Source organism: Hylobates moloch, unplaced genomic scaffold, assembly GCF_009828535.3.
Source record: "Hylobates moloch isolate HMO894 unplaced genomic scaffold, HMol_V3 SCAFFOLD_8, whole genome shotgun sequence".
Classification (NCBI taxonomy): Eukaryota; Metazoa; Chordata; class Mammalia; order Primates; family Hylobatidae; genus Hylobates; species Hylobates moloch.
In genome coordinates this window covers 52,925,956-52,943,723 of record NW_026652283.1, presented here as the reverse complement: position 1 = coordinate 52,943,723, position 17,768 = coordinate 52,925,956, and the positions used below count along the sequence as shown (strand labels likewise).

At 34.9% G+C, this 17,768-nt stretch overlaps 1 protein-coding gene across 1 annotated transcript in view; it reads left to right on the top strand.

Annotated features, from left to right (window-relative positions):
• The window catches only part of XPR1 (xenotropic and polytropic retrovirus receptor 1), a 256,114-nt gene that overhangs the window by 225,514 nt on the left and 12,832 nt on the right, over positions 1-17,768 (top strand). Inside the window, exons 11-12 of the mRNA XM_032159187.2 lie at positions 9,822-9,988; positions 13,829-13,968. Of these exons, the coding sequence (XP_032015078.1) occupies positions 9,822-9,988; positions 13,829-13,968 (307 nt within the window). The remainder of the gene's footprint in view (positions 1-9,821; positions 9,989-13,828; positions 13,969-17,768) is intronic.

Genomic DNA, 17,768 nt, shown 5'->3' with positions numbered 1-17,768 from the left:
TACAGTTAAAACAGCTATGGGAATCATTAGGCATGCAGAAAGCAGCAACTTTTAAACATCGTTGTGACATTCATTGAATTAAAAGCAGCTGTGTTTTGTTGTAAAGAAAAAAATGATGTCTACAAAATGTTAGAACAATGCCATTAAAGGTTGTATCTAAAAGGCAAGGAAAGTTTAATAGGGGGTTTTGCTTTATCTGTTTTTAGCTCTCAGGAAATTATCCTCATTATAAGTCTGTTGCTTAACTTTTTCACATTCAACATATTAACAAAAGACCATGAGACCGGCAGAGGAAGCAAAATGAAAGCTTTATTTCCTGTAAAGGATTACAATCTGCAGGTCAGGAAACGAAGCCTCCAGCCAAAACCAAATACATAGGCTTCAGTTACGAAGGGGAGAGGTTGGAATTTATCCCCAGTGGGGTTAGCTCCACATACATATTTAGCAGCTTATAGGAGAATTTATGAATATTTATGAGGGAAACCAAATGTGTGGTAAGTAAACATATATGTTATATATGTCCCATGTTCACTTTGGAGTAGGCAGTTAACATTAAAGTGAAGTGAAATTTGGCTCTTTGTGTCAAAAGGAGAAACACAGAGCAGAGCACAGAGGCATCTTGTGCTCAGTCTCTGTGGACCAGCCAGAACGAGTCTGTGATCAGCAGTCATTTATCAAAAAGGAATGCTTTGTAAGGCTAGTCACCTATCGTGGCAAAAGCACGATAAGGGAGGGGAGTTTGGCCACAGTGTCAGATGGTCTGTTGAGGTTGGGGAAGAAATCTTCCACACATTGTTTTTAGGGACTGGTTTCTGTTTAATTATAGGAAAGAAAGTCTTGGCAGCTGATAATGAGATAAGGGAATGTTGAGGTGTGACTGACCCCCTGCCTTTGTCAAAGCCTTAGAATCTGGTTTTAAAGTTTTCTCTGCCACAGCTGTCTATTTCATTTAGCCTGTAAAGCCTAGGAGCTGCAAACTTAATAGGTATTTTCAGGGACACATTATATGTGTAGGCTGCCCAGAGACTATGTTGCCTTTCCCAAGTATTTGTTGGAAGGTAAAGCATTGTGCAGAAAATACAAAAATGAGTGAAACACAGCCCTTACCCTCAATTCAGTTTGGCAAATATTGATTAAGCCCCTACTATGTCCAGCATGGTACATGGGCCCTAGAAAAATGCTGATGTGAGATCTTTCTGTGAAAGACATTACAATTTAATGGAAAAGACAAATGTATATTCAATTTGCTGTACTCTAAAGTTAAATTCTTTTCACAATGCTAGATAGAATACAATATTACAGGAAAGAAAAAAATATGTGTATATACAGAATGAAAGACAGTATAAGCACAAGCAAAATGTTTTATGAAAAGAACGTCATAGGAAGGAGAGATTAACTTTTTTCTAAACTTTAATGTATTTTGTCCTTTGTTAACTTAAATTATTAAATTTTTTATCTCAAAAATGTTAACTTGAAAAGGGGTTTTTACGGCTGGGCACAGTGGCTCACACCTGTAATCCCAGCACTTTGGGAGGCCCAGGAGGGCAGATTATGAGATCAGGAGATCGAGACCGGCCTGGCCAACATGGTGAAACCTCATCTCTACTAAAAATACAAAAATTAGCCGGGTGTGGTGGTGTGTGCCTGTAGTCCCAGCTACTTGGGAGGCTGAGGCAGAAGAATCACTTAACCCAGGAGGTAGAGGTTGCAGTGAGCCAAGATCGTGCCACTGCACTCCAGCCTGGCGACAGAGTGAGACTGTGTCTCAAAAAAAAAGGGGGGGGGGGGGTTACTATAACTTGCAGTGCTTTTCTCAAGCTCCTAACTCAGCCTTTTCCTCTTTATTCTTACAGACCACCTTGTCTCCTACTAGCTTGAGAAAATGGAGCCTATGAGGAATCATTTTCCTTCAGCTACCTTCTCCCTACATACTTATTTAACCTAAACCCCTTCTCACTGTATTTTCCCCAGTCTAAAGTTACAAGGTGTCCTTCCTCCTGTGCGCTGCTCTCATGTCCTCTTGTCCCAGGATCTAGCTCTGGCAGTTGTCCCTTGTTTTTCCCGAATCTTCAAACTGTTTGTCATCACTGGCTCCTTCCTTCTAGCCTGTGTACATGCTTAAGAGTCCCCCACTCTAAAAAGATTTCCCTTACCTCATTAAGCCATCTGGTCTAGTCTTTTTCCTTTTCTCTATCCTACATCTCAAAACAGTAATCTGTCTATTCTTATTCTTACTGTCTCCATTCCTATAACTGCAATAACTCTATAGTAATTAAAACGTATTTAGAAACCTTGAAATGTAAACAAACATGGAATTAGAATTTAAATTTTTTAAGAGATAAAGAGAAGCTCTGTAACATTTCAGAGAGTTCTCATCTCTTTGAGTCTTTGGTATTAAAAAAAAAAAAACTGAAAATAAACTCAACCAAGTGTAGTCAAATGCAGTGTGATTCCCCTTATAGATGGAAGACTTATTGTAGCCTGTCCTTTTCATAGAAGGAGCTTCTAAATTATTTTGATGGTTCCAGCCACTGTCTGTGTGACTCCCCAGTCTGTATCTGAAGCTTTTTAGTTTTTTCCAGTTGTTTCCTGGGCATCCTCCACCTTGATGTTTCATAAGTACCTTAAAGTCAACACGTCAAAAACTAAACTCATTTTTTTTCCTAAGTGTGCTTCAAGCCCCATGTCTAACCTAGTTTATGGCACCATCCCACTCACCCAGGTTAAAAACTAGGAGTTATTTTTGACTGTATCCTTTATCTCACCTTCAAAATTTACCAAGTTACCAAGTCCTGCCAATTTTAGTTCCTAAATATTTCTTAATTTTTGCCTTACCTCCCTGTTCCTTAAATTTATACTCAATTCTAGTCCTCATTGTTTCTCACTGGGCTGTTGCCACAGCCTTATTAATACACTGCTTTCAGTCTTTACACCTCAAACTCATCTCCCCAAAGATACCTAGAACCACACTGTTTTGCATAATATAACTACCAGCTACATCAGTCTGTCGAGCGTTTGAAATGTGCCTAATCTAAATCGAAATGTGCCGTTAAGTATTACAAACTGGATCTTGAAGACTTAGTTTGAAACAAAAAACTATGAAGGATATCAATTTTATTTTGACTGTATATTAAATATAAAAGTGATAACATTTTAGGTATAAATTACATAAAATATATTATTAATTTTACCTGTTTCCACCTTTTTGAATATGGTTACTAGAAATTTTAGTATTACGTATACTCTTTCTCCAGCTTTTCATGTGGCTGGTTCCTTCTCAGTACCCAAGTCCCAACTTAAGAAACCTTCTTTGCCTGAATGCTATTTCTGCCTGAATACTGTCTGAAGGAATTTTGTCATATCATCCTGTTCTGTTTTCTTCATGGTATTTTTCACTGTGTGAATCATCTTCTTTACTTATCTATCTGATCATTGTCTACCCATACGAAATAGGAGGCTTTACTGAGGCAGGAAATTTGTCTGACCATTAGTAAATAAGATTCAGTGTTGTGTACCTGGTACCTAGAATAATATCTGGCATGTGCAGGTACTCTTTACTGAATGAATGGTTTCTATTCTGCTTGAAATGGTTCTCTCTGCCCCATAAACCTGTTTAACTCAAGTCCTTTCATGATTCAGCTCAAGTAGTACCTCCTTCAGGAAGATTTTCCTGGCTATTTCCCCTCCTGGGTTATTGATTCCTTTTCTATGCACAGTTCCACAACTGTACCTACACATTGTATTTTTTACTACATTTTCTCTCCTCTTTTAGACTTAGCCCTTAGTAGTTCTTCAGTACATTCTCATTCCCTAGAATGTACCTAGTTAGGTTACCCAGTAGACATTCAGTATTTGTTTGCTGAATATATAAGCAAGCAGATTTTTTTTGGAGTTAGTCTTTAGTATTCTAGTTATACAATAAATAATGCAAGTTATAGTATATACTCAGTAGTAAACAGTTCTTGAATTAGTAAAGAAATTCCTATGTACTATTTTTATTATAAAAACAATATAGTGGCCGGGTGTGGTGGCTCACACCTGTAATCCCAGCACTTTGATAGGCCAAGGCAGGCAGATCACCTGAGGTTGGGAGTTTGAGACCAGCCTGGCCAACATGGAGAAACTCTGTCTCTACTAAAAATACAAAATTAGCCAGGCATGGTGGCACATGCCTGCAGTCCCAGCTACTCAGGAAGCTGAGGCAGGAGAATCGCTTGAACCAGGAGGCGGAGGTTTCGGTGAGCCTAGATTGCACCATTGCACTCCAGTGTGGGCAACGAGAGCGAAACTCCATCTCAAAACAAAAACAAACAAAAATATAGCAAAATTAAAGTCTTATTTAAATCATTTGTATCACCACCCTAATAACAATTATTTTCCTCAGCCCACTTTCTTCCTTAATCTTACTTCCCTCATCTGAGATAACCACTTCTGTTTTTTTCCCATAAACATAATTTTATATACAGTATGAAATAAGCAATAATATGTGGAATAACTTTTAAATTCTATTTTTCCACACTATGTTAGAAATTTTGTAATGTTACTTCATGGTTTTATGAAACTGCTTTTTTCGTTTTAAAGTTGAGATGGACTTGGAGAAGCAATGCTGTCTAGTACAAAATGTTCCTTGGATGAGGATTCCTCTTTCTGGTTCCCCCATTTAGCCTTAGGCCTTATGAGTTCCTTTTTTTGTCTCGATCATTTTAAGAGTGTGAATTTTCTATAACCACAAAGCTTGGAAGAGGCAGTCTGTATTCAAACCCAGGTCTCCTAACTTTAAATCTAGTTATCTTTCCATTTATTAACTATCTCCCTGAACTTCAGTTTCCTTAACTATAAAATGGGAATAATAATGTCTGTCTTGTCTGCCCTAAGGATAAAGATGATAATCACCTGAGGGATTAATACATGTGATCTCACATGTAACTAAAACACTAAAAGATCAGGGGAATATCTATATTTGTTCATTTTTTGGAGAACAATATTAATCTCACAATTCAAAGGTTTGATTTTTCTTTCCTTCGGTAGTAGAAATAGATCCAGGATTTGCTAGATCCTAAACTCAGTCATAATTCAGTTTACCTTTATAGGTTTGGGCTTTGAAAACTAGGTCCAGTCTGTTGTGTTTTCTTACTTTATTTCAAACTAGTAAATTATTACCAGAAGAGAAAGGTTTTAGGTGAACAGAAAACCGTTCCATTTCTCTCTTCACATGGTGCCATATTTTTCATTTTTGAAATATCCACCCTGAAACATGATTCAGGTTGATTTCCATATGTAATTTTTCTGATTTCTCTCTTTAGTACTTTTACTTCTCTTTTTAAAAAATCATTCCCACATTGTCTCTTTAGTATTTTAGTCCTTTTCCTTTTTTCTTTTTTAATCATTCACACAATGGCAATGGGTACAAAACTGTGAGAAATTTATTTTTGTTTTTATTTGTTTTAAATTCATGGATACCATTGCCATAAATATGTCCAATATGAATTATGCTTCGAATGTGGCAGGTGTATAATGGATAGAAGCTTAGAGTAGAATAGCAATGACTTGATTTTCTGTGATTCTGAACATCACTAAAGTGTGCTACCAGGGTTAGCCAAGAGAGAATAAGATGTAATTGCTTGCCTAAAGTGATAATATCTTTCCAGGACATCTCCTGAATACCAATGAAGGCAGATGATTTCAGGGAGAGAGGCATTCTTCACTTGAGAGATGGGAAAGATCAAATAATGGTAGTAATTAAAATGAGACCAAAATGTAGCATTTGTAGACCAAGTGTATGCTAATCATTGTTTGAAGAAGTTCATCAGATAAAACATTACTTACTCTGAAATATTCTATAAGAATATTTATTTAAAAGTCAGTAAGTCTTCATGTATGTTTCATAGAAATTGCATAGAAATGATATGGACTTCTAATATAAAAAATTAAAGCGTGATTTAGAAAAGAAAGATACTTTTAAATGGTTTTTAATAAAAATTGTCTTAATCAAAATTTTAAACTTGTGAATAAACACATTCAAAAATGTTGTTTGGAAAAAGAAAAGACAAGTCACACATTAACAGAAAATATTTGCAGGAAACCTATCAGAAAGAGAACTGGAATACAGAATAAATTTTAAAATTTCAGACAATACAATAATAAAACAAGAAATTCCCCCTCAAAATTTTTGGCCAAATATTTTACCAAATCCGTCACCAAAAAAGATACACATATGACAATTAAACACATAAAAAGATGCCTGACATCACTAGTCATCAGAGGAGTAAAGATTAATATCACAACTAGATACTACATACAACATGTCTATTAGAATGGCTAAATTTTTTTTAATGACAGTATCAAATACTGTTGAAGAAGAAGAGGAACTAAATTTCTCTTACATTGCTGGTGAAAATGCAAAATGGTACAATAATTCTTTAAAACAGTTTGAAAGATTTTCATAAAGTTAAACATCCACTTACCATACAACCCAACAGTCTGACTCCTATCCAAGGGAAATGAAAGCATATTACATAAAGTCTTGTGTATGAATATTTGTAAAGTGACTTTTTTGGAATTGTCAAAATCTGAAAACAGTCTGTATGTTCATCAACAAGTAAATGGATAAACAATTTGTATACATCCTTACAAAGTAATACAATTTGGCAAGAAAAAGAAATAAGCCGCTGATACATGCAACAACATGGATGAATCTTTAATATGTTAAGTGAAAACAACCAGACTCAAAATGCTATATACTAAGTGGTTCCATTTTATGTGACTGTCTCAAAAAGGCAAAACTACCAGAAGAGAACACAGACTGGTGGTTGTCCGTGGGGCTACAGTGGAGTGTGTGGGAATTCTTTGGAGTTATGGAGATGGTCTGTATCTTGATTGCAGTGATGGGTACATGACTCTGCGTTTGTCAAAATGAGCAGGATGTGACAAAAAAAAAAAAAAAGTAACATGGGCTTGCAAAAGAGAAACACCAGATCCATTGTACCACTGTAAGAATCACACTCTAAGGATAAGACTTACACTTAAAATCTAGGAGAAATACCAGAAAATTAGCACATTGCTTTTAGTTTCATTATTAATTCCTTTTTCATGTAACATTTTTACTCCTCTCCACAATCTCCTTTTATGTAATAATTTACACTTCATTGTTTCTTCAGTAATTAGTAAAGAAAGAAAGAAAATCAGCTTTCTGTAATAAGACTCCATATCACCTATACTTACTTGAGAAATACTCATTTTGTTACCTCCTACTGAATGTATCTATTACTCTGTTCTTACGTCCTTTTACTAGCAGACAAAACGATGGCTTATTATTAGGAAAATTAAGTGAGACAATATTTGTAAAATACCTGGCACATACCTCACATTCAGTTTTTTTAAGTGTTGTAAATATAAATAACAGTTAAGTTCCTTGTCTTTTTATCTCTCAGTGTTGATCTTGTTTTGAAAATATGAGGAATGAATTTTACTAAGTTGCTGAATTTGCTTCATTCTTTGCGAACCTTAGTAGATGAATTGTAGTATCTTTTTTAATGTAGCCATGATGTGAATTATTGAATGACACTTCTCAGCTAGACCCTATATCTGCACATAGAATGAAATAAATACATGTCAGAACACACAAACTATACCTAGATAATAAGTAAATAATTTTTAGGCATTTTAAGTTGATAATTTATGACATAATGTTGTAGTATAAATATTCAGCTCAATTTGTTTTTGATGAAGAAAAATTTTTGTGGAAATAGTTTAAATGTGAAAATGTGATTATATCAAAGCTGGGCTATTCATGAGAATCACATGTGGACCATTTAAAAAAATACCAATTTCTTTCCCTACCACTGGAAGCAGCTAAACAGTGATGTGCTAGTATATATGTTCAACAAACCAGCTCTTGGGTGGGAGTGGGGGTAAGGGGCATTGATTCATAGTGTTTGCTGATTTCAACGGTGTAAATACTTCCACTATAGCCAATTTCAAGCTACTAAGATGATAACACTGAATGTGGAGTGAGGAAAAGATGTATAGTAGCGCAGCATTATACAGTATTTCCATCATACAAGTACAATAAACATATACAACCTTGAGAATAAAAGCAAAAATTAATAAAATAATTAAAAAGTAATGAATTTTGAGTATGTGTTACCTTTGTTTTAATATAACTATGAAGTTATGTAAGTTAATTTTTAATAATGACTGAGTTTGACAACCAGCTTCCAGAGTTTCTGAAAATTTAACAATTGGCTCTCATGAGCTGATGAGAACTGATGTTCACAACACTGAAGCTCCAAGGCATCTATTTTTTTTTAACTAATTGATTGCAAGTAATTTGCCAACCCGTTGTTTTTCTAAAATACACATCTGATCCTAAAGCCCATGAAGGTGTTCCACAGTCAGACCCAGATGAGTCTTTTTCAGCCTCATTTTAAATCATCTCATTTCTCTCACATCCTCTATATGTCACCTACACTAGATGTAGATAACTTGTAACGTCTCAAATGCACCTGTACTTCCCCACCTTCTCATTATCTGCCTTCTCAGTGTCTTCCTTCAGCCTTGAATGACCTCACCTTATCTGCCTGACTTTTGCAATACTATTTATTTATCCTTCTAGAAATAATTCAAATGCTGCTTTCTCTTACTTCCTACTGTTGGAAACATTCCCATTTGCCTTGGTGCTCTCATAGCCCTTTGTTTATATTTCATTTTGAGCTCAAATTTATCAATTTATAACAAATGTCTGTTTCACTCTCTAGATTATAAACTTCTAAGGGGTGCCTTTAAACCCTACTGTACTTAACACATTAATATAACCTAAAAGTGGTTAATAAACACTTCCTTATTTTAACAGAAAAAAATTATGAACGATGCATGATATATCCTTTGCTTTCTGTATCTTTGAGAAACTGACCAAAATTTAAACTTTTTTGAATTAGATTTGTACGCCTTTTTTTCCTGGTGATGCAGAACCATATTAGTAGTTATATACCTATAGCACACCTAGAGACATTTCACAATGGACTCTAGAGCTTACCAAAGAAGAATTTCATTAGATAGTATATGAAGCAGAAATGATTAAATTGTATAACTATATTTGTGAATCATTATTCTCATTTAGTGTGCCTTATAATAAGCATTTTCAGCATAAAGCCAAAAGTTACTTTATAGTGTTCCCAGCAAATTAGGCCTTTGTATCAATAAACACCCTCTAAGAAAGGCTAAAATATCATACTTTGCTTTGTGACTTGAGAGAAATTTGCTTTCATACATATCCTTAAGGGTAAAATCCTTATCAATCTGTTGTTTTCGGGTATTTTATCTAGACTTAGAATTATCTGGTTGCCATCACGATAAGTATGGACAACATCTAAGTGTATGAAGGAAATGTTCTAAAGTAAAAACAATCCAAGAATTTCTTGAAGCAAATGCACATTCCTTGTTAGTAGTGTTTCAGGAATCTTTTTCATATTTTGCACTAGGCTGCCACCTGATGGCAAAAGTTAAAATTGCATCTTTTGTAACATTCGACGCCTTCATTGCAATTATACAGATTTTTATGTATTCAGCATAGAGCCTCCAAAACTTTTATACATTTGTGCAAGTGTTATGTATTCAATAAATGTTTGATGATTGCTTTGGACCTCAGGGAAATCATATTTATTATTTAACCTTTGTTAGACAGTGATCTTCCTAGGATTTGTTTAAAGCTTTGCTTTCTTATGGAGCTGTTTTAAGAATCTGTTTTAATTAGTGTTATTTAATGAAAAATTTTACTTAAATGTAGTAATTTTCTTTTTTCTCCTTCCCTCTTCTTTCTTCAGAACGAGGTCACTCGGACACTATGGTGTTCTTTTACCTGTGGATTGTCTTTTATATCATCAGTTCCTGCTATACCCTCATCTGGGATCTCAAGATGGACTGGGGTCTCTTTGATAAGAATGCTGGAGAGAACACTTTCCTCCGGGAAGAGATTGTATACCCCCAAAAAGTATGTATAAAGAGTGTGTTTGTTTAAAAGAACAAACTTAGGTATACCACTAGCTAATCCTGTTGCAGTACAGACCCAACCTCTAATTATATTACTCTAATATAATTAGAAAAATAATTAACAAAGATACTAATTCATTCAGTCAGCAAAAATGTATGAAATGTTTACTATACGCTAGGTACTATAGGAAATAAAAACAAAGTAAAATTCTCGTTCTCAAGGAAAGCCATAAACTATGTTCAGATAAGTAAACAAATTGCAATACAATGTGATAAAGACTGGAATAGAAGAATAAATACCTTACTGTAGTTTATGATTTGTTTTTGAACATGGAATGCCCTCAGTCTGAAACACTCTCTCTCTTGTCTGCTTTGTAAACACCTGTTCCTCCTCTTTAAAAGTCAGTTTAAGTGTTACTTTCTCCAAGAAGCCTTTCTTTATTTTTCCTAGCATAGTCAGCTATTCATCTTAATATTTTTTTACCCTATATAAACTACCATTATAGCAGTTATCACATTGTATTATAATAATGTGCTTAGGTGTCCATATTCTTCACTTCCCAGCATAATCCCTGGTATATAGTAGACTTAATGTTTCTGGGATGAATGAATAAATACTTGACTAAATGAAAAGTGTTATGAAAAGACAAAGGAGAAGGAGTGGCTGACTCTGCTTGATTGCATCAAGAAGACGTCTCCTTTCACTTATTTGTTAAAATCAAGTGCCATTTCAATCAGAAAATATAGATAATTCTTTAGGAATAATTCTTTAGGAATTATTTTAGGATTTTATCTATGTATTAATAAAAAGACAAGGGGCTGAATTAAAAAGTCAAAAAATCAAGAATATCTATACTCAGATATTTTAGTAAAGGATAAATACTATGATTAGACCTTGAAAGAAATTAAACAATGAACTGGTAATCCTGAATGTGAATGTGAATTCTAATCCCAACTCTTTCAGTAGCTAGCTATATAATTGTCTGCAACCAGACTATAGCGGATTCTTGTTTATGAGGTAAGTATGTTAAACTAGATTATCTCTTGATCTTTTCCCAGTCTAAAATTCTGTGATGGAGAGGGAAGTGTAGATTAGGTCACTAACATTTTATACTGTATCAGCATGTCACCAGTACCTTAAAATTGTATTTAGAAAAGTGTATGGATGTGTAATATTCAGTTAGTAAGTAGGGAAGGCCATTTTCAGGTGTGAGGAATGGTGAATTCAAAGAATGATATATAGAGTAACTTCAGATGAACAGATAAAGGGGAAAAGGGGACAGTTGTTGACAGTGATCTTTTTTACCTAAACTATAGCAATACCCCGATGTGAAAAATTAGAATATATGACCAAGATATTAAACATATTTTTATAAATCTAATTTGAAAAGAAAAGTAATAATCAGGGAGTAGATAGGAGCTCAGTTAAAAATGGCCCCTTTTGTGCTCACCAAATATGTGTGTTTTATTTCTGTTTACATTGTTCTTGCCCTCTGAGAGCTATAAAACATTTATTTCTTTTTTTTTTTTCCTTTTTTTTTTTTGAGACGGAGTCTTGCTCTGTCACCCAGGCTAGAGTGCAGTGGCGCGATCTCGGCTCACTGCCAGCTCCACCTCCCAGGTTCACACCATTCTCCTGCCTCAGCCTCCCGAGTAGCTAGGCACAGGCACCTGCCAGCACGTCCGGTTAATTTTTTGTAGTTTTAGTAGAGATGGGGTTTCACCGTGTTAGCCAGGGTGGTCTCGATCTCCTGACCTTGTGATCCGCCTGCCTTGGCCTCCCAAAACATTTGTTTCGTATTATGATAATTGCTTAGATAAATTGTTTGTATCTTTATATAAATGTTGATCCATTCCCCCTTTTAAATAGTTCTAACATAGTGATTTCTAGGTAATAAAATTAGTGAATATAATTTTTCACTCTGTTTCTTTGTTGTTACATATTTTCATGACTCTAAAAAACAAAATAAATACTTTCTACATTATAATTTGCAAACTTATAAGAAAGATGTTCTGCTGGATCACCACATTCCTTTAATTTTAAAAAATACTGGCCAGATGTGGCCCACACCTGTAATCCCAGCACTTTGGGAAGCCAGGACAAAATAATTGCTTGAGTTCCAGACCAGCCTAGGCATCATAGTGTGAGACACTGACTCTACTAAAATAAAATAAAATAAAAATAACTGGATGTGGTGGCACACACCTGTAGCCCCAGCTACTCGGGATGCTGAGGCAGGAGGATCACTTGAGCCCAGGAGTTCAAGACTGCAGTGAGCTATGTTCATGCCACTGTACTCCAGCCTGGGCAGTGGAGCAAGACCCTGTCTTAAAAAAAAAAAAACAAAAACAAAAACAAAAAACTAAAACAAAAGGCAGATACTTGGAATAAAATTCATCCAGCTTGAAAAGTGTGGAATCCAGCGGAGCTTCATTAAAAATTTAGAACACAGGTGTATGAACCTTAAAATCGGTTCTTAGGGATTAACAGTTCTTAAAATCAGTTCTTAGGAATGTATAATATTAAGCACCACATCCTAGGTCCAGGAACAATTTTTGTTATCTTTATATTCACACTTAACTTTTCTGTGTCTCTTGACCTCAAGATAAGTGTATTTCTCCCAAAAGACTACCACATTTTTGGTGACATCAGCTCCCACATTGGTCAGTGGTGAATAACTTAAGACTGACTCTGAAAGGCACGTGAAATTGCAGTTCTTCAATTAAGCCTAATAATAAATAAAGTGAATGTGGATTTACCCAAAAATTGCATTATCACTATATTGTGAGGATGGGAGAGGGAACAGTGAGCCATGTGAATGTGTTAAAATCTTCATAATAATCCTCATTAAATTTATCATAATCATCAGTGAATAATGTCTAAAATTGAGTAATCAAGATATAACACTATACACATATTATTTTAATACATGGAGGCTAAGTAGAAGAAATAGCTACAAATTTTGAAAATGTTTGGTCTCTAGGGATGGAAAGAGAAGGTGGCCAGGGGACTTTTTTTTTTTTCTACAATAGCTTTCTCACAATGACTAGTATTACTTTGTTTAAAAAATTTTTAAGTAAAATAAATATTATGGCTTAATACATAGTAGTTCCCCTTCCCAAAAATTTCACATTCTTTAAATACATATATTTAAAGAGCTAATTTCCTTGAGATTAATAATGAGCAAATCTATGAATTATATAGTTCTGCTCTATTGGCAATTTGTGTACTTAAGACTTTTGTGTAGCTAAAACTGGACTGGACTCCTAAATCCTGGGTGCTAGTACCTGCAAGTATTACTTGAGCACCATCTTCCCCATGTAAAAATAGAACATTTCTTAAATTCAACCATGGTTGTGAAATCCAAGCTTAATTTCATTCACATCAAAAAGCAAGGCAAAACTTTCTTCAAATACAGGGTAAGGCAAATGGAGAATAAAAGTACAAATAACACAGTGAATAAATCTGCTAATCTTTTCTGATACTAGGTGTTAAGTCTACTGTACCTGTTAGAATGTAATCTCAATCAATCAAGGATCTTAACCAGCTTATATTTCTGGGCCCTAGAAGAAAGCCTAGTATACAGTATGGCAGTGAAATATATTTGTTAATGATTACTCAAATTCAGTAATACTTCATACTGGATATTCTACCATTTAAGAAAAAACTAAATTGGTAGAAATCATTCTAAAATATAATGTGTACTTCCCTGCGACAACTTTCCTCTTGAACCTGTGCTTATTCGTAGGACATATGTGAGTCTTGTTGGTAGGACATGTGCTCATTGGTATTATGAGAAATGTGATAGGAAACATACTCAATTTGTTTATTATTTCTCAGGCCTACTACTACTGTGCCATAATAGAGGATGTGATTCTGCGCTTTGCTTGGACTATCCAAATCTCGATTACCTCTACAACTTTGTTGCCTCATTCTGGGGACATCATTGCTACTGTCTTTGCCCCCCTTGAGGTTTTCCGGTAAGCAAACTACTGAAAAGTTTATTAAAGATTCTTTTTAACCTAAAAGACACCCGATACTTACAAATTAGAATTTATTATAACTTGTACTTGAAAACCTTTAATTTTCCAACTTTTCTCAAATTTCTCCTCAGCCTTAGAATTGGAAAACCATGTTGGCCAGGCTGATCTCGAACTCTTGACCTCAGTTGATCCACCCACCTCGGCCTCCCAAAGTGCTGGGATTACAGACGTAAGCTACCATGCCCAGCCCAGAGGTTAATTCTTACAAAGTTAAAATAACCATTGATGATGACTTAAAAGCTTCTTTAGAACTGGGTTCCATTGAAAGGATAAGTGCTTGGGAGGTAAAATGGCTTACAACAGAAATGAATCATTTTTTGCAATTTGGCAGTCTGAGTTATTCAGCCCAGCCTTCTCACTGAAACAATAAAAATGCTAGATAAAATGTGTTTAAATCTGGCCAGGTGCAGTGGCACACTCCTGTAATCCCAACACTTTGGGAGGCCGAGGCAGGCTGATCAGCTGAGGTCAGGAGTTCAAGACCAGCCTGGCTAACATGGTGAAACCCTGTCTCTACTAAAAATACAAAAATTAGCTGGGCATGGTGGTGGGCGCCTGTAATCCCAGCTACTCGGGAGGCTGAGGCAGGAGAATCGCTTGAATCCAGGAGGCAGAGGTTGCAATGAGCCAAGACTGCACCGTTGCACTCCAACCTGGGCAACAAGAGCAAAACTCTGTCTCAAAAAAAAAAAATAGTGTTTAAATATTCCTAAAAAAAAAATCAGACAAGATAATCCAAAATCTAAATGAAAACTGGAGCCCCAAGATAAACAGAGCACTAACACTACCTTTGCACTATAGAAATTTGCCAAATCTGTAGACTTTGAAATTCACTTGTGACTGCCAATTAAAATTTGTATGCACCTAATAAAATGCCTTAATATTTTGTAAAGCAAAAGCTGGCATTGCTACAAGTAAATTTACAATTTCAGATTTTAACATATTTCCTTCAGTGATAGATAAATAAGGGGTCAGTTAATTAATTAAACCTGAATGACATATGTAGAGAACTGCATCCAACTACTAAATACATATTCTTTTAAATACATGTAGAACATTTACCAAAATTAACCTTACACTGGGCCATAAAAGAAGTCTCGACAAATTGCAGAGGATTATAATCACAAAAAGATAACTCAAAAGTCCCAAATGTTTAGAAATTAAGCAGTACATGTCTGATAACCCCTGGGTCAAAATCGAAATTGTAATGCAAATTTTAAAATATTTTGAATAGCCAGGCATGGTGGTTTATGCCTGTAATCCCAGCATTTTGGAAGGCCAGGGTGGGCAGATCACTTGAACTCAGGAGTTTGACACCAGCCTGGGCAACATGGCAAAACACATCTCTACAAAAAATACAAAAATTAGCTGGGCATGGTGGTGCGCGCCTGTAGTCCCAGGTACTCAGGAGGCTGAGGTGTGAGGGTCACTTGAGCCTGGGAGACAGAGGTTGCAGTGAGCCAAGATCATGCCACTGCACTCCAGCCTGGGTGACAGAGCAAGACTCTGTCTCAAAAAAAAAAAAAAAATTTTTTTTTGAACAGAATGTAATTGAAAATGTGATAAAAGAGAAAAATGTAAAATGCAGCTAGGGCCGTGCTTACAAGGAAATGTGCAACCTTACATGTATATATCAGAAAAGTATATAGCTCAGGAAACAAGAAAGATTTAAAAAACAGCAAATCCCAAAAGAAAGTAGAAAGAAGTAAATATAAAGAACGTAAATTAATGGAACAGAAAACAAACATACAATACAGAAAATTATTAATAATAAAGCCAAACTTAATTTCCTTAAAATACCAAATACTATTGATAAAGTACTTAAGACTGATAAAGCAAAAAAGAAAAGGAAGTACAAATTATGAATATCAAAAAACCTAAAGATATTTATTTAAAGAGTAAGACTATCTTATGAGTAACTTTATATCAACAAATTTAAAAATTTAGATGAATGGACAAATTACTCAAAAAGCAGTGTGCCAAAACCAATAAAGAAGAAATAGAAAATCTGTATTAAAGAAATTAAATTCGTGTTAAAATACTTTGCACAAAGAAAACTCCAGGCCCAGGAATTCTTTCAAATATTTGAGGAAGAAATAAACTCTTCCAGAAAGAAAAAAAAGAGAGAAAAAGGAAACGCTTTCTAGTTTGTTCTCTGCAGCCAGCGTAACTTTGATATATAAGCCTACAATGACATTTTAATAAAAACTAATCTGTCTCATGTACAGAGTTGTAAAAATCCTGAACGAAATATTAGCATATGAATTCAACAATATATAAAAAGGATAATACAAGTTAGGTTCGTTCTAGGAATGTAAGATTTAACATTCAAAAATCAATCTGGGCCAGGTACAGTGGTTCACACCTGTAATCCCAACACTTTGGGAGGCTGAGGTGAGTGGATCACTTGAGGTCAGGAGTTCAAGACCAGCCTGGCCAACATGGTGAAACCCCATCTCTACTAAAAATACAAAAATTAGCCAGGAGTAGTGGCGCATGGCTGTAGTCCCAGCTACTCAGGAGGCTGAGTTGGGAGAATTGCTTGAACCCAGGAGGAAGAGGTTGCAGTGAGCCAAGATTACACCACTGTACTCCAGCCTGGGCAACAGAGTGAGACCCTGTCTCAAAAAAAAAAAAAAAAAAAGAAACCTGTCTCACTTATATTTACAGAATAAAGAGGGAAAAAGAACCTCTATATTTGTAGAAAAGGCCATTGATAAAAGTCAATACCTGTTCATGAAAAAAATGTTTTCTACAAAAACACAATCAAGTTCATATTTCACAGTAAAACACTATAAACTTTCCCTTGAAATCAGGAATGAGACAAGTGTGTCTGCTGTTCCCACTTTTATTTAATATCATTGAAGTATATAGCTAGTGCAATGAGGAAAAAGAACTATCAGAATTGGAAAGGAAAAAAATAAAACTATAATTATTCACTGATGACAATTACACAGAAAATTCAAAATAATTTACAAATAATTAGATCTAATGTCACAGTGTCTGAATACAAGGTCAACATAATATAAATCAGTCATTTTTAAAAACAGTCATAACAACTAGAAAAAGAACATTTTAAAAACCATATCATTTTGAATAGCATCAGAATATATCAGATATATATCTAGGAATATGTCTAATTAAAGCTGTGTAGATGTGGGAAAATCGACAAGCCAGTTTTGTAATTTATATGGGAATACGAAAGGTCAAGAATGGCCAAGACTATCCTGAAAAGAACAAAGTTAAAAGACTTTTACTGTCAGATATCAAAACTGATTATATAGTTACAGTGAGTAAAACAGTATATGGTGTTGGTGAAAGGATAGACAGTCCACTGGAACAGAATAGGGAGTACAGAAACAAATCCACTCGTGCATACCTTGATACTTCTTGATTTATGACAAAGGTGGCTACATAACAGTGGAAAAAGAGGGCCTTTAATAAATGATATTGAGTCAACTGGATATCCATATGGAAAAAAATGGTTCCCAGCTCCTACTGTATACTATGTGTGAAATCAATTCCAGGTGGATTGTAGAACTAAATATGAAAAGTAAATCAATGAACTCTCTGGAAGTTAACATAGGAAAGAACCCTAAAGGTGGTTTTCAGTGTATGGTAATGTATTTCGTATTTCTGGATGGTAATTACACAGTAGGTCCCTTTATGATAATTAAGCTGTACATTTATTATTTGCATACTTTATGTGTGATACACTTCTATTGAAATGCTTATCT